This window comes from Protomyctophum bolini, assembly GCF_963924005.1.
Source record: "Protomyctophum bolini genome assembly, chromosome: 24".
Taxonomy (NCBI): domain Eukaryota; kingdom Metazoa; phylum Chordata; class Actinopteri; order Myctophiformes; family Myctophidae; genus Protomyctophum; species Protomyctophum bolini.
In genome coordinates this window covers 3,909,747-3,934,850 of record NC_137885.1, presented here as the reverse complement: position 1 = coordinate 3,934,850, position 25,104 = coordinate 3,909,747, and the positions used below count along the sequence as shown (strand labels likewise).

The 25,104-nt window shown below is 43.6% G+C and overlaps 1 protein-coding gene across 1 annotated transcript in view; it reads left to right on the top strand.

Annotated features, from left to right (window-relative positions):
- LOC308311685 (uncharacterized protein) overlaps positions 1-25,104 on the top strand; it is a gene marked incomplete at both ends in the record, with an annotated part of 116,054 nt that overhangs the window by 45,156 nt on the left and 45,794 nt on the right. Inside the window, one exon of the mRNA XM_080758475.1 lies at positions 6,052-6,191. Within this exon, the coding sequence (XP_080614601.1) occupies positions 6,052-6,191 (140 nt within the window). The remainder of the gene's footprint in view (positions 1-6,051; positions 6,192-25,104) is intronic.

Sequence of the window (25,104 nt, the reverse complement as noted above, 5' to 3'; positions counted from 1 at the left end):
GCATATAGATTCTCAAAGTGGCTCTGCCATATGTCTCCATTTAGAATCGCCAATTCTTCTCTATATGGTTTGTTCAATTTATTCCAATGATCCCAGAATTGATTTGTGTCAATAGATTCCTCAATTACAGTGAGTTGATGTTTGATGTGTTGTGTTTTCTTTGATCTGATGGTGTGATGGTATTGTTTTAGAGTGTTCCAATATTGAAGTCGTACCTCCTGATTCTCCGGTTCTCTATGTTTTTGGTTAGATAGGATCCTCAGTGCTTTCCGTAGATTTCTGCATTCAGAATCAAACCATTTTTCAGTTTTCATATTTTTGTTTTTAAATTTAGGTGAATTTAAGTTTGATAAGGTTGCCAAATTGTCAAATACATGATTTATATCTTGTACAGCCATGTTTACACCTTCTTCGTTTTGAGGATATGACTGGATAAGAAAAGTATTTAGTAGTGATTGAATTTTGTGATTGCCAATTGCATGCTGATAATCATTTAGGCTGTTTTTGTTCCATCTGTAGGGCTGTTCTAATATGTATAGTGGACTGTTTTCAACTCCATTGAGGTGTGTTTGTGTTTGGTTTAAGTACAGCGTTATTTTGCTGTGATCAGATTGAGGCGACAAAGGACTGACTGTGAATGCCCTGAGGTGCACTGGATCTATGTCTGTTATCATATAATCAACAGTGCTACTACCAAGATGGGAACAATGCGTGTACCTGCCATATGAGTCCCCTCGTAGCCGGCCGTTGACTATGTACAGACCCAGCGACCGACAGAGCTGTAGCTGTAGCTGTCTCTCTCTCTCTCTCTCTCTCTCTCTCTCTCTCTCTCTCTCTCTCTCTCTCTCTCCCGTTGAAGCACTGCAGTGTTGCACTGTTCTGATTTGATATTACCGGTAGGCCTATATGAAATAGCCTATCATACATTTTATTTTTATGTTATTATTTGCATCTGAACTTGTCAGTAGCCTAACTGTAGGCCTTTACCACAGTACTGTGGTAGTCTATCTCAGTTGAAGTTATATACCGGTATATTTGTGAATGTGACCAGATTTGACTGAGGGACTGCCATTGTATTTTAATTTTTTTCATGTCATATGAAAGCAGGGAATCGTATAGCTTCAAATGACAATGACATTGGTTATTCAAGTTAAATTGATGTGTTGTTGGTTTCAATAGGCTACATGAGCCCAATACATTTTACGTTCTAACTGACCCAAAATGAAAATTTGAAATAAATTCCTCCTTCTTATAGCTACCTCCTTTCAATAAAAGCCCGGTATCGGGATCGGTTGAGACAAATAATAGCCCGGGTTCCTAAAAGAGGATTTACGGTACGTGGAAACAAATAGTAGATATATTTCGGTGGCATTCTGGCAATGTACACCAGAAATATGGTGCCGATCGGCCCAACCATTTTCGAGTTAGTGGCCATAGCAAATATACATAATTTGGCTATAGTAGGGCAGTTTAGAGGCTCCAACAGCACCCAAGTGGCATGTTTTCGTAAAACATGTTTTTTTGGAACCCTTATGGTGTCTAGTTATGATTTATTCTTGTTGCCCCAACTAATGTCCCATGGGGGTTAATTTTAACCCTTTCATACACCTGACCTACCCCCTAAACGAACCATATGATTGAGATAACAGAAAATGCCATAACCTTTGAAGTAAACAACATACAGAGACAAATTAACATATTTGTCTATATGATTTGAACCCAAGGAATTCATTAAAGTGGTTAATATTAAGATTCAAGCACATCTTGACTCTTTTTCAGGACAGAAACAGCAAAAAATAACCAGAAAACATTTAGTAGAGGGGTCCCTATTTATTACATGCGCAAGTATTGTAATCGGTTGCGTATGTCGGTGGTGTCGCTCGGCCAATCAGAGACCAATCTATGTATGTATGTCGGTACATTCCACCAGCCAATGAGAAACCACTGTTCTCGATGACATAACTAAAGTACGTTTCAAATTTGGTATAAGGTCAATAGGGGGTATGTATCGGCGGTGTACTCCACTGGGCAATGAGGGACCACTGACCACTGCTGTATTTCAAACCTAGACAGCAGCAGAGAGCTTTAGGACTCAGAGCAGCAGTCGTACCAGCAGTGGTGAGCGCACCTCATGGCACGCTCTGTTTGCACACATGTAGGCCATGCATGGCCTACTTGTGTGCAATGCGCAAGTTGGCAGCTCGACAGAGTGCATTTCTAGTTTGTTTCTGGTTTGGATTTTTGTCATCCAATATCCCATAGGACCTCTAATAGAGCAGTTGAGACGAATAACTCAAGTCGATAATTTATTCTGACCCCTCCCCGAAAAGGCCTATCTGTCCTGACCCCTTATCCATAATTTATACATTATGGATAATAAATATGGACTTAAACTCTTATTCGTCTCAACTGCTAAGTCCAAAGTGTGTTTTTTATGTTTTATTACCCCTATGAGACCTACGGAATTGCTGGCTGAAACAGCGGTGAGACTGTCTTTCGGAGACTGTGGCATGCACACATTTAGAGATAGCCCAAAGATAGAGATATCATTTGACTCTAGACAGCCTCAGGTTTCTCTAGTGCATCTGTAGACAACTGTTGTGATCTGTAGACCACTCTAGTGCATCTGTAGACCAATCTATGTAGACCACTGTACTATAACTGTAGTGCATCTGTCATCATCATCATTTTTAATAATGGATTTCACAATGCCACGCCAGACTTTCCAGTCCTTCATTGCTATTCCCAGTTCCTGCTTACTGATGCATGTGTCTCTAGCCAGGGAACGGCAGTTTTCTACTTCTAGTCTGCTTTGAGTTAGGACTCCAGAGAAGAAGGGAAGATATAACCTCATTATCAGCTCTGTAGCAGTGGCCAGCAAACTGTCTTCTTCTCGATCGGAAGAAACACAGGGAAGGATGCCGTATATTAGTCGATGGGTGGCTCTTCCAAGAGAGATTTTAGAAGGCGGGTGTAAGTCCAACCGTTTCTCTAATTTCTTTGAAAGTGTCCATGTCTCGGAGCCATAGAGTAGAATTCGGCTCGACGGTCGTCCTAAATAACTTTACTTTGAACCTCTTACTAAGCTGGGATGACCAAATCTTATTGCAAGCTGACCAGGCCATACCCTTCCTACTTTGAAAGTCCTTTAGGGAAGAAGATCCAAATACCTGTAGTCATCAACCTGTTTCAGAGGAGTGTGCATCTGTAGACCACTGTACTATATTGATAACTTTAGTGAGTCTGTGGACAACTGTACTATATACATAGACCACACACCACTCTTGTGCATCTGTAGATAACTAGGGCATATGTAGACCACTGTACTATATCTATAGATAACTTATCTGTAGACCACTTTACTGCATCTACCGATCCATCGCAGTGACTGCATCCAACGGGGGAAAGCTGTTCCAGAGCCTCAGCCCCTCAGGCTGTGAAATATCTCATGCCTAGCCCCCTACACAATACACATCAGAGCTGCCCAGTCAATGGATATTTGTCAATCCGTATTAAAGACTATTTTCTTCTGTGTGGTCTTTAGCGACAGCTGCAGTCCTGGCAGTCCATGATATTCCTTTACAGATGCTAATGTTTTGTTTTTGTTTCTATTTGAATTGTATTTGAACCTGCAGCACTTTCAGTGACCTGGTCATTTTAAATGTGCTTAAACCATTCTGGACAGGAGCCCTTTTGGTGTTTTATCTAAGCATTATGTAATACTTTAGCTATTGAAAAATAGCAGATCTACATAGGTCTACATCTATGTAGGTCTGCTATTTTTAAAAAATCTTGAAAATGTGGCACAAATCTTTGAATATATATTCTTTCTTTTTATTTCGACGTCAGGCCAAATGGGTTAATAAATACTTTGTTTTGAGATGAGAAGGTTGGTCCCATTGGAAACCTGAGGCTGAGGTGGTTTAGAATCAAATGGTATCTCTATCTTTGGCCTATCTCTACATTTGAGAATGCCAGTCTCACCGGTGTTTCAGCCAGCAATTCCGCAGGTCTCATAGGGGTAAGAAAGCGCTGACAAAAAAAAGAAGGGGAAAAAAACACACTTTGGACCATTTGTTTTCCCTGGTATCATCAAAATCTGTAGAGGTCCTTTGGATCCACAAATCCAAACTAGAAAAGTAATAAGGGGGGGGTGCACGTGGACCCCATGGGTCCTCTACTAAACGTTTTCTGGATGTTTTTAGCTGTTTCTGTCCTGAAATGGGGTCAACTCAAGATGTGCTTGAATCTGAATAATAACCACTTTAATGAATTCCTTGGGTCCGAATCATATAGAAAAATGTGGTCATTTGTCATTGTATGTTGTTTACTTAAACAGTTATGGCAATTTCTGTTATCTCCATCATATGGTTCATATTGGGGGTAAGCAAGGGTTAAAATTAACCCCCATGGGACATTAGTTGGGGCAACAAGAATAAATCATAACTAGACACCATAAGGGTCCCAAAAAAACATGTTACGAAAACATGCCACTTGGGTGCTGTTGGAGCCTCTAAACTGCCCTACTATAGCCAAATTATGTATATTTGCTAACTCGAAAACGGTTTGGCCGATCAGCACCAGATTTCTTGTGTACATTGCCAGAATGCCACCGAAATATATCTACTATTTGTTTCCACATTATGTGTTATACTTTTTGAACATATTAAATTTAAATTTTATGGTCGTGCAGTTATTTCCACTAATATGTTCAAATATGCAAATTATCAAATTAAATATGCACAATAGAAAAAAGTTGTGGGCAGAAATGGATTCTACTGAGAAAATTACATTAGGATCAACTCTTTATAAGACCACTGGTTACCAAAATGCATTGTCTAGCAGTCATATAAAGGATATACACACATCACAGTTTCATATGGGTTAGGTATGTTTAAAGAGTGGTAACTGGCATTAAGCTACTGAATTGGAAGGGTTATCATACCAAAATATAAACTAGAGACATGTAGGAACACAAAGATACCAAAAATGTACGGCCACCAAAATGGTACCGAAATCTCGCCTGGCCCCTGGACTAAATATAGGCCTACATTGTTTTAGGTCCTAAATGCTAGTTTAGTAGTTCAGTTATATCTGTGTGACTCTGTATTTTACGTTCTGTGACTTGTGTTTGTTTCATTGGTAACTCGTGGTCGTTTGGCTAGTGTTTGTTTAGCTCCCCATGCACTGCTTGCAGTTTTTCGTCTCCACCAGGCCGAAGGAATGGGGAGAGAGTATGTTTTGCACTCCGTCCGTCCGTCTGTGTACAGCTCTAATCTCCTGCACCGTTAACCCCGTCGATGCCAAATCTTGCATACACACTCCCTGGATGTCAACGATTAACCTCTGCCCCACATTTTCCAGAACGGCCTGTTATAGCGCCACCAGGATCCTGAAAATCGTTACACACCATCTCTATAGTCATGCGCTCATGCCGGATCGGTCCGATATTTCATATTTCATCCTAATTGTCTAACAATGGCTTTCAAAGTTGGCAGGATTGGCCCGTTTTGAACAAAACCCCTCAAATCATGAACGCAGTGTGCAATTTACGTTAAATCTTTCGCAGACTTTCCTACTAGGCTGAGGAATATATCCCACCCTTTTCACATTGGCCTGTTATAGCGCCACCAACAGGTGGATTTTTGCTAAACACATTTTTGGAACAAAATGCCCCAAATCATCTAATTGCCATGGCTTTGACTTTTGACTTTTTAATTTTTTTACATGGGTATCTTAGTGAAGTATTTAGACAGGTACATGAGTATCTTAGTGAAGTATTTAGACAGGTACATGGGTATCTTAGTGAAGTATTTAGACAGGTACATGAGTATCTTTACTATCTTAGTGAAGTATTTAGACAGGTACATGGGTATCTTAGTGAAGTATTTAGACAGGTACTGTACATGGGATATCAGACCGATTCACAGACAGCACAATCTGTACTAATGATTCCCTGTAAATAAAAGTTAGTATTTGTTCCTTCAAAGTGTTTTGTTATTTCTTATTGTGGAACAAATGGTGTCTTGTTTGTCTTTGTGTCTCCACCAGTCATGGCTGAGACGATATGGCTACCTGGCTCCCCTGGACAGCAGGGACTCATCTAGCCAGGATCTGTCTGAAGCCATCAGGGAGATGCAGAGGTCCTACAACCTGGATGTCACTGGACTGTTGGACCAGCAAACCATCACGTATGTCTCCTACATCTACTCATGTAGCTCCTTGGTTTTGTCAACCATTCATTGAACCCTTCGCTAGAGAAATAAGCCACTCAGAGCCTCATGCTCTGAGACTCATACAGTATATTATTATAGAACAATAAGCCACAGAGCCTCTTCCTCTGAGACTCATACAGTATATTACTAGGGGGCAGCATGAGGGGAGGGGGCATTTTAATTTGTATTATTATTTTCTTATTCTTATATTTTTAGTTTTCTAACTCGTATATTCATATTTTGATATAAGTAATTGAAAAAGCTCCCTCAAGTTTTGACAAATCACAAAACACCCTGACTGCACAGTGCACTGCACTACCCTGGCTAACAAGACAAATAAAGTTAAGAAAAAACACCTTCAATATTTAGTTTATAAAAAGTTAATCTTTCACTCAATAGGGACTGCTCCCGTCACTAGGTGATGATGTTGTGTAGTCCAGCCCTATGGAATGATGGTGGTGGGAGCAAACATCACATAACAACCAGGAACCATAGCACAAGGAATGCTTGAAGAGCATTCAGACTAGTGAGCTTAAGTATCCCGCCCAATTGGTCAGCTGACTGCCACATCAGCGAATGACATGTGGGTCTTACACACACTGAATACACCCACATAGTAATGCAGCATATGAACCCTTGAGTATAGTGTGAGCATATATAGCAGGAATAGTAGAGGCCAAAATAGAGCCCTGGAGTGTCTGTCTGTCCAAGCACGAAAATAGCATTTGTTCACCACCAAGTGTCACTGTTGAACAGCCTAACACACAGTCACACACAGGCCAGGGAGGAGGGCTAGCACAGCACAGCACAGCACAGCACAGCACAGCACAGTACAGTACAGCACAGCACAGCACAGCACAGCACAGCACAGCACAGCACAGCACAGCACCACTCAATGACTCAATAATCAGACGGGTCTAACCCAAGGGGCCAGCTATGCATTCCAATGTTGAAGCGCTGGGCCCTAGTGGTAAGAAGAAGGACTGCAGGCGGACCCGTGGATTCTTGACGAGGAAACCCCGTGCAACCGAGTGCCCAATGTAAAGCCCAGGGTCCGACACCGGCTGGTCGAGGAAAGGGTCCGCGTAAACGGCGTCCATCAGTCACGGCGCTATCCGACACCAGTGAAACCCCAGTGTTGGGAGGAGTACTAGCGGAGCCACAAGGATTGAGTCACACCCGTGGCGGTCGCCCTGTAGCCCGTGGCAGATCCACCCGTCCCCGTGGTGGGCGTAAGGGTCCAGTTCCGGGCCCTGGTCAGTCAACTCTGTCATCATTCTTCCGTTCCACACCGAAGGCCGACACGACAGGGTCTGAGCTGGACTCCGAGGAAGATGAAGCGAGGCCCGGCCCCCGTTACAAACTTTCTCCTCCGTCTTTCCGTCCTCCAATCGATCCTGGACCTGGTTCCGTTCCCTCAACCCCGTCGTCTCAGTCGCTTGGATCCGCGTTATCTACTCCGGTCTACCGTTCACTTCGCCCCCGTGCCTGGCTGGAGAGAAGACGCGTGGAGTCTCCATACAATTCTTCGCAGCATAGTTTCACGAGGAGTGAAAGTGATCACCGTATCGAGTCTGGTGACGAAAGTTCTGGTAGCTCCTGGTCGCCACTGAGAGTGTCTCGAAGGCGGGGCGAGCGGCGAAATACCGATGGTAAGATTCATACAATTATATTATTTTGTATTATTTATTTGTATCGCAAAATGTACATGGATTTGTATGTGTAATTTATAGATGTGAATCAAACTGTAATCGCTCGTCCTGCCTGGTGTTTTACTGAACTTTACAGTATGGTCTGATAAATGCCTATGTTTTGTTATTTTTGTTGTAGACGAGGTCTGGTCGTCTGACGGTGACGGGCCTGACGAGGACTTTGGGTCGTCAGAAAACCATGATGAGGACGAATCAGTTTACTCGGGAGGTAATCTTTTCATTTATTTATTTATTTCATTACAAAATGTATGGCAACTGTCTGAATTATGTTATTCAAACTGGTCGTGTAATGTAAAATAGTGTGCATCGCTGCATATCCCAGATTTATCTAAAATGTATATATCTTTTATTTTACTGTTTTCAGATCTCGAGGTGTGTGAAGCAGCCCAGCGAACACCAGTTGGCGCTGTTGGCAAGGGTAGGTTTACATTTCTCCTATTATTTCTCTGAAACTAACTAAATGAAAACTATGCTATGACAACTGAAACTAAGACTAAATATAACTGCCTGTCATCGTCATCACAAAAGCAAAATAATAAAATGTTGGAGGGACTAGTGGACAAGAGATCCAGTATAAGTCATTTTACACTTTGTTGCATGCTGAAAATAGCCAATCTACAAGCTCACTGTGAGCTTGTAGATTGGCTATTTTCAGCATGTGAAAATAGCCAATCTACAAGCTCACTGTGAGCTTGTAGATTGGCTATTTTCAGCATGCAACAACGTGTAAAATGACTTGTACTGGATCTCTTGTCCACTAGTCCCTCCAACATTTTAGTCTTTTGCTTGTCAATGTATACATTGACATGTTGTGAGCTTGTAAATTGGCTATTTTCAGCCAATCTGCAAGCTCAATGTAGATCAGTGTATTTGTAGACGTTGATTTAGTTTCAGTAACTAATGTATAGTCTACAAATACACTGATCTACATGTGAGCTTGTAGATTCTACAAGCTCACATGTAGATCAGTGTATTTGTAGACGTTGATTTAGTTTCAGTAACTAATGTATAGTCTACAAATACACTGATCTACATGTGAGCTTGCAGATTGGCTATTTGAACTATTCAAAAATGTTTATCAAAATAATGAAGGCAAAGAAGTTTAGGGAGGAAGATAAAGATAAAGAATATTATGTCATTCAAGCTGGGCGTGCACAGATTGTTATCTAAATATATATTTTACTCTGTTTTCAGGTAACAGGGAAGCAGCCCCTGAACCACCAGCCACACAACCATCAAAGGCAGGCAGGGGTAGGTTTTATGTATTTCTGCATACACTTACACACAAGTAAAATGCATTTATTGTATTGTAAATGTATATGTGTTTATAGTAAGTAATTGTATATTCCTATAACATTTCAGGTCGGGGAAGAGGAAGGGGTGCACATGGCCAGGCCGCTGTTGGCAGCACAGGCGAGACCAAAGGCAGGGGTAAGTGTATTGTTTTCTGCTTATCACACTTACACACTTTGTCCATCCATCTTCAACCGCTTATCCGTAGTCTGGTTGCGGGGGCAACAGCTCTAGATTTCCCTCTCCAATTCACAAAGTGAATCGAGGGAAATCTAGAGCTCTCTAGAGCTGTTGCTGAGTGTCAAGCAGGGAGGCACTGGGTCCCATTATTTAGAGTCTTTGGTATGACCCAGCCGGGGATCGAACCCCGACCTCCCAGTCTCAGGGCGGACACTCTAACCACAAGGCCACTGAGCTGGATAAGCGGTTGAACATTGTGTGTGTGTGTGTGATATGCAAGTACATATAGAATATATTATATATGTACTTTCATATCACACTTACACACAATGTCCATCCATCTTCAACCGCTTATCCGTAGTCTGGTTGCGGGGGCAACAGCTCTAGATTTCCCTCTCCAATTCACAAAGTGAATTGAGGGAAATCTAGAGCTCTCTAGAGCTGTTGCTGAGTGTCAAGCAGGGAGGCACTGGGTCCCATTATTTAGAGTCTTTGGTATGACCCGGCCGGGGATCGAACCCCGACCTCCCAGTCTCAGGGCGGACACTCTAACCACAAGGCCACTGAGCTGGATAAGCGGTTGAAGATGGATGGACATTGTGTGTGTGTGTGTGTGTGTGTGTGTGTGTGTGTGTGTGTGTGTGTGTGTGTGTGTGTGTGTGTGTGTGTGTGATATGCAAGTACATATATAATATATTATATATGTACTTTCATATCACACTTACACAATGTCCATCCATCTTCAACCGCTTATCTGTAGTCTGGTTGCGGGGGCAACAGCTCTAGATTTCCCTCTCCAATTCACAAAGTGAATTGAGGGAAACCTAGAGCTCTCTAGAGCTGTTGCTGAGTGTCAAGCAGGGAGGCACTGGGTCCCATTATTTACAGTCTTTGGTATGACCCGGCCGGGGATCGAACCCCGACCTCCCAGTCTCAGGGCGGACACTCTAACCACCAGGCCACTGAGCTGGATAAGCTGTTGAAGATGGATGGACATTGTGTGTGTGTGTGTGTGTGTGTGTGTGTGTGTGTGTGTGTGTGTGTGTGTGTGTGTGTGTGTGTGTGTGTGTGTGTGTGTGTGTGTGTGTGTGTGTGATATGCAAGTACATATATAATATATTATATATGTACTTTCATATCACACTTACACACACACAATGTCCATCCATCTTCAACCGCTTATCCGTAGTCTGGTTGCGGGGGCAACAGCTCGAGAGCTCTAGATTTCCCTCTCCAATTCACAAAGTGAATTGAGGGAAATCTAGAGCTCTCTAGAGCTGTTGCTGAGTGTCAAGCAGGGAGGCACTGGGTCCCATTATTTAGAGTCTTTGGTATGACCTGGCCGTGGATCGAACGCCGACCTCCCAGTCTCAGGGCGGACACTCTAACCACAAGGCCACTGAGCTGGATAAGCGGTTGAAGATGGATGGACATTGTGTGTGTGTGTGTGTGTGTGTGTGTGTGTGTGTGTGTGTGTGTGTGTGTGTGTGTGTGTGTGTGTGTGTGTGTGTGTGTGTGTGTGTGTGTGTGTGTGTGTGACACACACACACACACACACAATGTCCATCCATCTTCAACCGCTTATCCGTAGTCTGGTTGCGGGGGCAACAGCTCGAGAGCTCTAGATTTCCCTCTCCAATTCACAAAGTATGTTATATATGTACTTGTATATCACACACACACACACACACACACACACACACACACACACACACACACACACACACACACACACACACACACACAATGTCCATCCATCTTCAACCGCTTATCCGTAGTCTGGTTGCGGGGGCAACAGCTCGAGAGCTCTAGATTTCCCTCTCCAATTCACAAAATATGTGTTATATATGTACTTGCATATCACACACACAATGTCCATCCATCTTCAACCGCTTATCCGTAGTCAGGTTGCGGGGGCAACAGCTCTAGAGAGCTCTAGATTTCCCTCTCCAATTCACAAAAAATGTGTTATATATGTACTTGCATATCACACACACACACACACACACACACACACACACACACACAATGTCCATCCATCTTCAACCGCTTATCCGTAGTCTGGTTGCGGGGGCAACAGCTCTAGAGGGCTCTAGATTTCCCTCTCCACTTCACAATGTATGTATTGGTATTGTAATTGAGCACATACTCATTCTAGCACATACCTCACCTCTAGCACATATGTTTATTGGTAAGTAATTCTGTATTTCTATCATTTTCAGCTCGAGGTAAAGGGAAACCAGGGAAACCAGGTCAACCAGGTGTCGATCCTGTGTGGCGTCATCTTGATTCCTGTTGTTGGCAGCCCCAATCCTTCCCTTTCACCACAACACCAGGACTAATCGGCGAGGCAGCGGCTCTGCAGTCCAGCAAGCCCACCGACTTTCTTGAACTCTTCCTCACAGAGGAGTTGTTGATGGTCATCGTGAGGCAAACCAACCTCTATGCAGCTCAGTACATGGCCACCAACGCGTCGCTCAATCAGGGTCAAAGAACTGAAAGACTTCTTTGGTCTGTTCTTCTTGACCGGCCTCATCAAAAAACCAGAGTTGGCAGACTACTGGTCTACAGATGAAGCCCTGTCCACGCCGTACTTCTCGTCGGTGATGCCTAGGAACAGATTCCAGCTGATCCTGAGGTTCCTACACTACTCAGAGACTCGGGAAAACCCTGATGACCGGCTCTTCAAGATCCGCCCCATCTTGGAGTACCTCGTCATCAAGTGGCAGGAGATGTTCCAGCCGGCAAGGGAGATCTCGATCGATGAAGGGACGTTGCTGTGGAGAGGACGTTTATCCTTCCGTGTATACAATCCCAACAAGCCGGCTAGGTATGGCATAAAATCCTACATTTTGGCCGACTCGGGGACTAGACAGGATATTGCCACAATATGCGGCCCTACTGTGGCGTCTATTCGTCTTTGGTCGATACGGTCACCGGCCTCCTTGGCGACTTGGTAGGTAAGGGGTACATCCTGTTCATGGACAATTATTATAACAGTGTGAGCTTGTCTGACCACCTCCTGGAGATGAAGGTCCATACCTGTGGCACCATTCGGCGAGGCCGAGGCCCTCCTCCAGAAATCAATGACGCCACAGTGGCCAAAGTGTGATGGCTGTTGCTTGGAGGGACTCCAAAGTCGTGAGAATGGTCTCCACCTACCACCAGGACACAGTGGTTCACAAGAACAAGTGGCAGAAAGGTGGCGGCCAGGTGCCATATCAGAAGCCTCAGGTGGCGGAGGACTATAATCACAACATGAACGGGGTCGATCTGTTGGACCAGCACATAAACTATTACCCCTGGGCCAGGAGATCGTCCAAGTGGACCACCAAGTTCATAATGTACCTCTTCCAGATCACGGAAGTCCTCTACAGACAGCGAAATCCAGAGGGTGACTTTAAGAACCTCAAAAGTTTCATTCACTCAGTGATCCTGGCTTGGTCCACGCCCACACGAGTCACACTGAGAAGGCCGCACAGAGCACCGAGGATCCGGCTGTCGGCCAACAGGGCACCCCTGCCGGCCAACAGGGCACCCCTGCCGGATGTCCATGAATTGGCCAAGCTTCCACCCACGAAAAACAAGAAATACCCGCAGAGGCGATGCGCAGTGTGTAGCCGGGAGGGGACACGCCAAGAGACCACGTTCCGGTGCGTGGTGTGTTGCGTGCCGCTGCACAAAGGGGAATGTCACAGAAGTGTCGACAGGCCGGCAGTAGGTTGTGAAGTTGGCTGGGGTCAAGGGTCAAGGGCCAGTTATTTCACAGGGCAATCCTCAATAGAGGAGAGGCCGCCTCCCCAGCAGATGACGCAGTCTTCAAAGTATGAGGAAAAGGTCCCCAGAATGCAGACCGGGCGATCCCAGAAGAATGAATATGGGCAGTGGGGTCGCAAGAGATATAATGCTTACCCAAGGCGTTATGAGTTTCTTTCAAGAGAGCATGTCCAGAAGAATGAATATGGGCATGTTTACATTCAAGAGAGCATGTACAGAAGAAGGACGTTCTGGCCAGACACAGATCTGATAGCTGACCACATGTCAACAGGACCAGTACCTCACCCCAGGAGAAGATTCAAAGGCGGCGAGGCCAGGGCGGACTGCAGGAAGGGGGACTTTTGAAGTTCCACATGGCCCACTGATATATCAGGGAAGACGGCGGTTTAGTGGTGATGGATGTCATTACCGTGATGAGAACTTAGGTGTTGTTCGCCAAAGTGTTCTTTGTATAAATCTATTGTAAAGTTTGTATGGTCAAGTTTATATGGGTACTGTGAGAAGATATATTATACTCATTTGGATAAAAAGAAAGGAAGCAGCTGACTTGCATGTTGTCCTCCTTATCAGGATATCAGTGAACTGTCTGGCTGACCTAGTGACCTCCCTTGGTTTGGAGATTAGCAGCCACCCCATGTTGGATGTTGAAGGCAGACACTATATGCGTTCATTTTATTGTGTGTTGTTTTTTGTTTTCACCTCTGAAACTGATATAATGATTATTAACTGTTTTGTTTTTAATAGTTTACAAATTGAATTGAAAAAGGGATTTCAGGTTGCTCATGTGATCATATGACAACATGAGGTGTAAACCTAAACAGGTTAAGTAAAAATACAAGTTTTAATATAAAGTAGGGATGATGTTATTTTAGCCTCCCTGGATTCTTAGAGACAGTATTGTGTTTTGATTTAGTTTTAATGCTAAAATGCAATGTTTGTAGGAGGTGTGTTTGTAAAGGACATGGTAAAAGGTCCTTAGATCTCTTTAGTTGATAAGTAAAGGCCCATAAATAAATAGGAGTTGGCATAAGAATGTGTGTCTGTTTTTCCCTCACTAAGCCATAGTGAGTTATTTGGCGCCAGCCATCTTCCAAAAATATCAAAGCATGGTAAAAAAAGCAAGAAAACAAACAAAGGTTACCTCCCCCTCAGGACCATACAGTATAAAACCCCTCAGGGCAGAGGGTTCAGGGTTCCAGTCTTCAGTCCGGAGGGGATAGGAGAGGTACCAGATCACAGAGGATGCTCTAAGCTTTTCAAAGAAAGTAGATAGCCCAGTTTTAGAAACTTAGTAGTAATTTGCTGAATATCTCCAGTTTTGCTAAACGACTTTATATTTTACTTTATTTTTGTGTGCAACTACAACTGTATAATAAATCTTCACATTTTTGGAAAATCAACACCCTGGTCTTGTATCCGTCTATTTTTGGTGAGTATACTGTTGTAACTAATATTGAATTATGTTTCCAGGGTATAATTATGCAGTATTGGGTGAGCGATGTGTCAGTTGCCTCAATTGCCATGCACAGTCAGGACAAATAGAAGAAATCTACTAAAGTTTGCATTTCAACCCAACTCATGTCACAGGCGAGACGCTATGACCTCTGTGTTCAATGGCCAGACTCCTCAGGCGAAGCGCTGAGGGGCCTGAGGCCTGGGCCTTAATAACAGAGGCCGCACTATCCTTTAGGCGAGACGCTGGGGATATAGGGCGGTGCTCTCTCTTCATCAGCAGTTCAATAGATACCCAGGATATACAGGCGAGTCGCTGTAGAGTCCTGGGATGATGATTGATTGTTTTGATTGATGATTGTTTATTTATTTTCGTGTCATGCACACCTTGTGCCCAACCCTCATGGGTTTATAAGACACCATTTCACATTTGCAATTACAGCATGTTTTACAATACATAATTTATGCATTTTATAGCATGTTTACATTACACAATTCATTATATTACACCTCAGATGTATACAGAGTACTCTGTCTTCTTTCCCAAGCTTGACAAATATAATCTGCTACAACGAAAGTCCCTTTGGCAAAACATATCTCCATTTTTACATAGTCATTTAAATCTAGGAAATCCCCACATATAGAAGACATCTTATTAATCAAAATATCCCTTAAGTCATCGTACTTAGAGCAGTAAAACAGAAAGTGAACTTCGTTTTCAATTTCATCTAGATCACAGAACAGACAATATCTCTCATCTTCAGGGGTGGCATTAAACCTGCCAGTCTCCAGTGCTAATGGTAATGTTCCTGACCTTATTTGAGCACAAAGAGAACGTTGCCTTTTGTTTAAATTATATTTCACATAAGGTTCTACAGTGTATATGTCCTTTATAAGGCAGTAGGTTCGCAACTTAGGTTTGTACCATAGGTCCCTACACCAGTTTTCTTTGTACCTGGAGAACATTGTATTTCTAATTTGTTGGACATTACATTGTAATCTATTTTGAAAAATAAAAAATAAATCATTTGAATAAAGTAAACTTCTCAGTTCATTTGTCCAGGGGTGACCACCTCTAAGATCCCAGTTAAAGATCTTTTTGGTGAGTCTCTCCTCAGACATCTTCACCAGTCTATTCCATAGCCGTATCATTTCACATTTGTGTCTGATGTTTGGAGGTTCCCAACCCATATCTCCATTAATTGCTAGCAATGGAGTCAGTTTATGGACTCCCAGAAAGGATCTAATAGCTCTATGATGCACGTTGTTACAGCTCGCATATTCTCGGCAACCCCAAACACCAGAAGCATAGTCAGACACCGGACATACGCCTGATTCGTAAAGTTGTGTGTAAGCTTTGAATCCTAAACGTCCACAGTGTTTCACTTTGTTCATGACAGAGCCTAGTGCCCTGCCCGCTGACTGAGCTAGGATATTGACAGCATCATTAAATGTCATGTGCTCATCTAAGGTCAATCCAAGATACTTGTACTGATCAGTATAACACAACCCTATTGACCCCAAATTAAACACAACTGAACTTCTGTGTATTGCTTTCTGTCTGAAGTGTACGATTTGGGTTTTGTCCTGGTTTGCTTCCAGTCTCCATTTCCAGCACCAGTCTGCAACAATATTCAGCATTAACTGCAGATCGTTCTCCTGTTCCGCAAGTAAGACTATGTCGTCTGCATATAATAATATGCTCACTTTTTGATCGCCAACTGTAATTCCCAAGCCTGAATCTTTGATTTTGAGGGCTAAATCATTTACATAAATGGCGAATAATGTTGGGGACAGTATGTCTCCTTGTTTCACCCCAAATTGTTGCGGGAACCATCCAGTTCTATACTTATTAATCTGAACACAGGCAACTGGTGCTTGATAAAGGGACTTGATGGCATTTCCCATTGACTCCAGATTGTAACAATCGGTACTGTAGTAGGTCTCTGTTAATCCAATCAAATGCCTTCTTGAAGTCAATAAAACAGGTAAAGGTAGAGTTATTCTGCTTAATTCTTGAATGTATAATAGTAGAGACGACATAAATGTGGTCAATACATGCTCTCCCTTTTCTAAAACCGTTTTGCTCATCCACAAGTAGACCTGTTCTCTCAAGATGGTCTCCAAGTCTACTGTTTAAAATTGAGGAATACAGTTTATATACACAACTGTCATGCACTAGGGGATGCATGGCAAAAACAGGGAGTCCACACAAGAGTTTAACAGTTTGTAATTATATTTATTATATTAAAGTAAATAAAGCATAGCAAAATAATGAAGTGTGGGATGTGAGTATATCAGTCATCAGTAATGTGTGCAGTGTATGGATGTATGGAGAATGGTGTGTGCGTGTTGTATTAGCTGGTGCAAAACATAACTTAACAAAAGGGTGGTTAGGCCCTTGAGCCCGGTGGCAGTCCTGCTTGCAGGGAGGACAGAGAGAAGAATGAGCTGCAGCCAGGAGAGCTCTCTATATAGTCCCCTAAGCCACACCCACCTCAGGTGAGCACAATTGGGCTGACGGCCTGCTCCACTCTGCCATCACAGAGGCTTCCCTCTAGCTTACAGTGAGGCAGAGGGGGCAGGACCGTCACACCCCCCTCCATAAAAATGATGCTCCACCACATCATCTAAAAGAAAAACAAACCACAAATTAGCAACCAATAAACAAATATTATCCCTCCAACTTGACCAAATTAAACAAATCAAACAGCCACCTTTTCAACTTTGACTTACTACTGTACAACAATGCCCCCTGGATGCTCAATACCTGTTTCATTCCCCCATAGTAGTCCAGCTGTGGCCCCACTGCCCTTCGCATCCGCCCCGAATTAGCTCTGGCGTATGGACACTTGGGACAGGTGGGACCGGAGAGCTACACAGGAGGGTTTTACAGGACAAAACAGTTTACAGTTCACCAAAGCAAGATTTCCAATCAAACAACTAACAATTTTAATGTCTGCATTTACCCAGACTTCTCTGTGCAACTGTACACTACCTACCCATACTACCTGCTTCCTCACCATTACCCACCATCCTGCCCCCAGCCTCAGCAACCCTGGTACTAGGAGCAATTTAAGAGAGCCGGAGACAGGACAGTCTAGAATGGGAAAAAACAAGAAAAACAGGAAATGTACGTGAACAGGTTAACACCCTAATGTATACGTGACAGTGCATCTGCCATCACGTTCTGAGAGCCTTTAATGTGACGAATCTCCATATTATAGGGCTGCAAGAATAATGCCCATCGCATTAACCTCTGGTTTGGATTTTGGAGAGACTTCAAAAATGTCAGTGGGTTGTGGTCTGTGTAAGCGACCAGGGGAGTTAAACCAGAACCCAAGTACACATCAAAGTGTTGCAAGGCTAATATTAGCCCTAGCGCCTCCTTCTCAATAACAGAGTAGTTGAGCTGATATGTATTGAACTTTCTTGAAAAGAAAGCAACCACTCTGTCAACCCCCTGCTCATCTGCTTGCAAAAGAGCAGCTCCGCATCCTACATTTGAAGCATCGACCTGTAGTGAAAAGGATTTATCCAAATGGGGAGCAGCTAGAACCGGAGCTGAACACAACAGAGCCTTGAGATTTTCAAATGCCAACTCACAATTAGTTGACCAGACAAATTTGGTATCCTTTTTGAACAGCCTGGTTAACGGCTCAGCCACGGACGAAAAGTTTCTACAGAAACTCCTATAATATCCTACTAGGCCCATAAACCGGAGCAACTCTTTCTTTGTAGTTGGATGAGGATATTCAATCATTGCCTTGACCTTGTCCTGAACCATGCGTACACTGCCCTGACCGACCACCTTGCCCAAATATGTTACTGTGGCCCTTGCAAACTCACATTTAGCCAAGTTGATTGTCAATCGTGCCCAGACCAACCTCTCCAAGAGAGCCTTAGTACGCTGCATGTGCTCAGACCAGGTATCGCTGTAGATTACCACATCGTCAAGGTATACGGCACATCCCTCCAAACCAGCCACCACCAAATTCATGAGGCGCTGAAAAGTTGCGGGCGCATTTCGCAGACCAAAGGGCATAACCGTGTACTTGTATAACCCAGATGGTGTAATGAAAGCGCAAACTTCCTGTGCTCGCTTCGACAGAGGGACCTGCCAATATCCTTTTAAAAGGTCAAATGTACTAACATACTTAGCTGATCCCACTTCATCTATACAGTCTTCCATTCGTGGAAGGGGAAAAGCATCTGGCTTAGTTACATTATTGACCTTCCGATAGTCTGTACACACTCTGTAGGTCTTGTCAGGCTTACCGACCAGTAGGCAAGGTGATGCCCAGCTTGAGCTGCATGGTTCAGCAAAATGGTTCTCCAGCATGTACTCTACCTCTTTGTTCAAATGTTTACGTTTCTCAGGAGACACCCTATAAAAACGCTGCCTTATAGGTACTGCCGTTTCATCCACCTCCACATCATGTTCAATTAAATGGGTACGAGTGGGCACATCGTGCAACAAAGCAGGATATCCGTTAATAAGAGCCACCAACTCAGAGCGTTCATCATCATTCAAATAGGCCAGATTAGAATCAAGTTTACTCAAGGATTCTGTGTTGTTCAACCGACCCTGCAAAATGACCGCCGGGGTCTCACCCTCCTCTCGAGTGTCCAACACCGGTGAAGACCCATCTACCCTGGTTGTACAAAGACAGGAATTAACACTTTCCCCATTTCCTGCTTTACCATCAGACTCCTTTGAGTAATAAGGTTTTAGCAGATTGATATGACACATTTTCGTCTTCTTTCTACTCTCTGGAGTAGCTATTATGTAGTTCTGCTCTGTCACCTGTCTCACAACCGTGTAAGGCCCACTGAATTTGGCCTGGAAAGGAGAAGTTATTATAGGCTTAAGGAGCAAAACTTGATCTCCAGCTTTAAACTGCCTAGGCTCTGCACGTCTGTCATGAAGAGATTTCATTTTTTTCTGTGACTGTCCTAAATTCTCCTTTGCACTTTCCACTGCCAAAATCAACCGGCGTCTAAACCCATTGACATAGTCAAGGAGAGTTTTAGGGGGTTCAGCTACTTTCCAGCTGTCCTCCAACATAGCCATGGGACCACGAACCTTGTGACCAAATACCAGGTCATTTGGGCTGAAACCTGTACTTTCCTGGACTACCTCTCTAGATGCTAACATCAGCCACGGTAATCCCTCCTCCCAATCTTTCCCCAATTCTGTGCAGTAAGAACGCAACATGGACTTCAGGGTTTGATGGAACCGCTCTAAGGCCCCCTGTGACTGAGCATGATAGGCTGAAGCCATATTATGCTTGACCTGAAGCTGCTTGAGAACCTCAGCAAACATACGGGAGGTGAAATTTGAACCACGATCGCTCTGGATGACCTTCGCGATCCCAAAAACAGACATGAACTGTGTCAAAGCTTTCACAACAGACTTAGTGGTTATGGTTCGAAGTGGGTAAGCTGCGGGGTATCGGGTTACTTGACACATAACCGTGAGCAAATATGTATGGCCCTGCGTGGAACGAGGCAACGGCCCAACACAGTCGATAATGAGATGTTCAAATGGTTTCTCCACTGCAGGGATTGGACACAGTGGAGCTGGCTTAATTGACTGGTTGGGCTTACTCGTCAACTGGCAAGTATGACACTTTTTGATGTAAGCAGAAATGTCTCGTTTCAACAGAGGCCAAAAACAATACCGCAACACCCGGTTGTACGTTTTCCTTACTCCCTGATGCCCAGCAACATTATTATGACATGTTTGCAACACCAATGACCGAAATTTATTAGGAACCACAAACTGAAAAACTGGATCCCCACCTAGAGCCTCTGCATGTGGAACCCATTTACGAAAGAGCAAGTCCTGTTGCACAAAATACCCATGTGCACTACTGTTGATTTTGTCAACAGACATGGCTTTGTCAAACAGTTCTTGCAAGCTAGGATCATTCTTCTGTTCTACAGCCAAATCCCTATGTGACATAGACTTAAACTGCTCAGGCAACGTCAAATCAACCAGACCAGACCTCTCGCCCTGATCATCACTCTGGTTCTCATGTGAGGCGGCCATGGCACGTGTAACAGCGCACGCTGGATACCCCACTGTACCATCAGAAACACTGTCCTGCTGAAACTCTCCAGGCCACTTCCTGGTAATTACATTTGGTACCTGATCAGACCAAATTCGTTCCCCACAAAGGTCATTACCCAGGATGATGTCCACCCCTGCAACCGGCAACTCCGGTCTCACCCCCATGTGAACCTCTCCATTTACCAACTCTGAAGTGAGGGACATCTTATGGATTGGCACAGAAAACACAAACATGCCCATTCCCTGGATCAAAATGCTCTCCCCTGTATCAGTCTCAGTTGTAAATGGCAACACTGACTCTCGTACAAAGGAATCTAGTGATCCACAGTCTCGTAGCACCTTCACTGGTATTTGTTTGTCACTTCCTATCACAGACACAAAACCATTTGAAATGAATGGCAAGTATGCATCAGCCGTTTTTGGCTTCAATAGAGCACCCTGTTGTCCTAAAGGCAAAGCCACTGGGCTGAGTGAGTTAGCCAGTGCCACTGGTTTAACCTGTGAGCTGGTGGACCTGTCCTTAGATTTGAGGACCGGACACTCATTTTTCCAGTGTCCTGCAGATTTACAATAATGACATACACCCACTGATTTGTCATGTGTCCCTGGTGTCACCCTGCTGTCGGCCGTATTTCTGTAAACTTCTGGAGCACCCTTTACACGAGGAAACTTATTGAACACATTCTCACTAGCATGATCACTGTAACTATTCTTGTGAATTAACACGTACTCATCTGCCAAAACTGCTGCCTCAGTTGCCGTTTTTACTTTGTGCTCAGTGATGTATGTAGCAATATTACACGGCAGAGTGTTTTTAAACTGCTCCAAGACCATGAGATTAAACAATTGTTCAAAATTCTCAACTTCAGATGATGAACACCAGCGCGAAAACTGTGTACACAAATCTCTGACAAACTCCACATGTGACTCTTTGTCACGTTTTCTCCAGCCCCGAGCCCTCTGCCTGTAAGCCTCTGGCACCATCTCATATATTTTTAACACTGCCTCTTTAACCTTTACATAACTCCTAGAGTCCATAGACGTTAATGCAGCAAATGCCTCTTGTGCTTTCCCTGTGAGTACAGACTGCACCATTATAGCACAATTTGCATCTGTCCAACCTTGTGCCTCTGCAATTCTGTCAAATAAGAGAAAAAAAGTGTCCGGATCTTTTTCATTGAACCTAGGAAGAAGCCTCAGGCTACTGCCAATGTCCATAGCTTTGACACCTCCTCCCCTTTCAGTATTACCATTATTCAATGCATCTGCTGATAATTTGCCCTGTTCGATCAACTCTAGCTTTTTGGTTTCCACATCTAATTTGGCCATTTCAGTACGTTGTTTCATTCTTTCAATTTCCATAACATGTTGTTGTTTTAACACCAAAAGTTCTTTCTTCCATTTGAACTCACCCTCTGAACTGACCTCATCACCATTGTCTTCGACAGGCTGCAAAATGCCCTTGTCTACCAGCGCACTGATTAGACTGGCCTTCATTGCTGCCTTCAGCTTATCTGTCACTGTGATGTCATAATGTTTAGCAATTACCAATAGCTGATCCTTCGCACAAATATCGAGTAACCCCACTGACGGAGACTTAATAAACTTATCTGTAGCTGAACTCATTTTTCTTTTGTATGCAAATTTTCTACAAAAAAACTTTAACAAGACCAAGTGTTGGGCTGTGCATTACAAAGTGCAGTACAGTAACCTTAATCAAAATGGAACAAACCCCCCCCTAACTTACCTATTATTCCTAACTAACTTACCTATCTTTACCTACCGTCGGCACCCGGGCATGAGGATTTCTCCCCTCCAGCCACCTAGTGTGACCCCCAAGATCCGCCGCTAACCAAAACTCCACTAAGAGTAAATCAAAGAAAGGAACAAACAACTGACACCCTAACGGTGCCGGTCGCTAAGGGACTTGTTCCAACTAAATGCACATGTAACTAACACTTGCAAACACATCCCAACACTTACCTCTGTTGTAACTCTGTAAACTGGGGCCAAATGCCTTCTCTGTCCGGCTCCTAACAAAAAAAACAAGACAACTCAAGTGTGAAACTCCCAAACAAGACAAACGGGAAAGAAAAGATATATGTATATGCTTTTCTTTTTTTTTTTTCCAATTAATCAATTAATTAATTATGTACGGACGAGCCCCCATTTTGTCATGCACTAGGGGATGCATGGCAAAAACAGGGAGTCCACACAAGAGTTTAACAGTTTGTAATTATATTTATTATATTAAAGTAAATAAAGCATAGCAAAATAATGAAGTGTGGGATGTGAGTATATCAGTCATCAGTAATGTGTGCAGTGTATGGATGTATGGAGAATGGTGTGTGCGTGTTGTATTAGCTGGTGCAAAACATAACTTAACAAAAGGGTGGTTAGGCCCTTGAGCCCGGTGGCAGTCCTGCTTGCAGGGAGGACAGAGAGAAGAATGAGCTGCAGCCAGGAGAGCTCTCTATATAGTCCCCTAAGCCACACCCACCTCAGGTGAGCACAATTGGGCTGACGGCCTGCTCCACTCTGCCATCACAGAGGCTTCCCTCTAGCTTACAGTGAGGCAGAGGGGGCAGGACCGTCACAACAACTAATAAGACTTATCCTTCTATAGCTAAGTGGTAACTTTGGATCATTCTTTGAAGACTTTGGGATAGGTTTAATAATGCTCTTATTCCACTGTGTAGGAGTGATGCCACTGTCAAAACAAAACTGAAATAATTCAAACAAAACATTAAACAACCTCGGTGACTTCAGCACCTCATTAGAGATTTCATCGATTCCAGTAGCTTTTTTCATTTTACATCTGTCTATAGCATTTTGTATTTCTTCTCTAGAAAAGTTTGCATTCAAACACATGTTGCTACTGGTTGGGATCTGAATCCACTATATAAATATACCTGGAACTCAACTTCATCGTACTATAACAGACAGACAGAGTGACCGACCGAACTTGAACCGGCAAAAGGGGGACAGAATGGTCAAGTACACTCAGACTGTCTAACATGGCGTCCCTGGATTTTTTTTGGGTGTGGTGGCGCGTTGCACGCGTTCATCCTCATAACCGGACCGCGGGTCTTTTGGAACAAGTATGGAAAGGATGACAGGTGTCAAGCAGACCTTGGGGGACAAGCAAGCAAATAATCAAGCGTTGGAGGTTCATGGAGTGTGAATTTCACAGCATTACAAATGTAACAAAAGGGACATAAAGGATATTTGCTCTCAATGTGCACGTGAAAATGATATTGGCTCTGGATGCTGATTTGCACTTGGGGGAAATAAGAGACGGATTTGGGCTTGGGAAAGACAAAAAGAAGAAACGGATTTGCACTTGGAAAATAAAATAAAAAGAGGCGGATATGCACTCATTTTTTCCCGTGCTCCACACTTGGTGATTGACGTGTGCCAGGACGGGCACTCATTTCAATCGGAGCAACTCGCGCAACAGCGTTGGTTGGGTGAACGATAACACAAAGAATGGGTTGATTGCGGAAAGTAATCACAAAAGGGGAATATGAAACGGGCAAAGCCCCAAATGGAGACACTGGTTTTGGAATGTGTGGAGGCTGGGAGGAGTGTGGAACATGCAGTGCAGGAAGGGTGAAGAGCCCCAAAGCCTGGCTGGGACGCTCACACCACACTCACACGTTTATCCCAGCCATTCAGTCCCAACCATTCACACTCGGTGTGGTGAAATTATGCCTACTGCATGTGCGTTTTGTTCTTCAAGGAGATTTGGAGTTGGACATGCAACGGTGTGTCTGGTGAACAGACCCTGGGTCATGGACCCGGTGAGATGGGCAATATACAAGTGCACAAGCCGCCTGCTACTGTTGCAGGGGGAGACAAACGAGACGCATGAGGAAGATAAGCTGGCAGGGCCAGGCTTGGGACAGGCGTCTGCTGGGACAGTGGGGAGAACACCCGTGTAAGACATAGGTGTTAAACAAAAACTAAATGAGATAAAGATGAAGATACACCCTAAATATAAAGTGTAAGATTTAAAGCAGGGATGGTGCTTTCTCCCGGGTTCCTGATTCCTGGCACAGGCAGGAGGGAGAAATGATAGTCACCAAACCTGTTAGTCTCCCTATACACCACTGAGTGTGGGGTGGTTTAAGGTATTATTTTTATTATTATTATTATTATTATTATTGGTGCACAGACGGATCCACCTCCCTCCTGTTGTTTCCCTCTAACTAACTAACAAACTGACTAACAAACTGGAGGTGTGATCCCAAACTAAGTTTAAAGCTAAGTTGAAGGTACACTGTACTACGGTATACCTGGATTATTATTACCATTATATATACTTATATATTACTTGGCTTATAGTATTTAAGCGTGATTTCTATTTCTACCTCTTGACCAGTTCCCACTTGTAAGG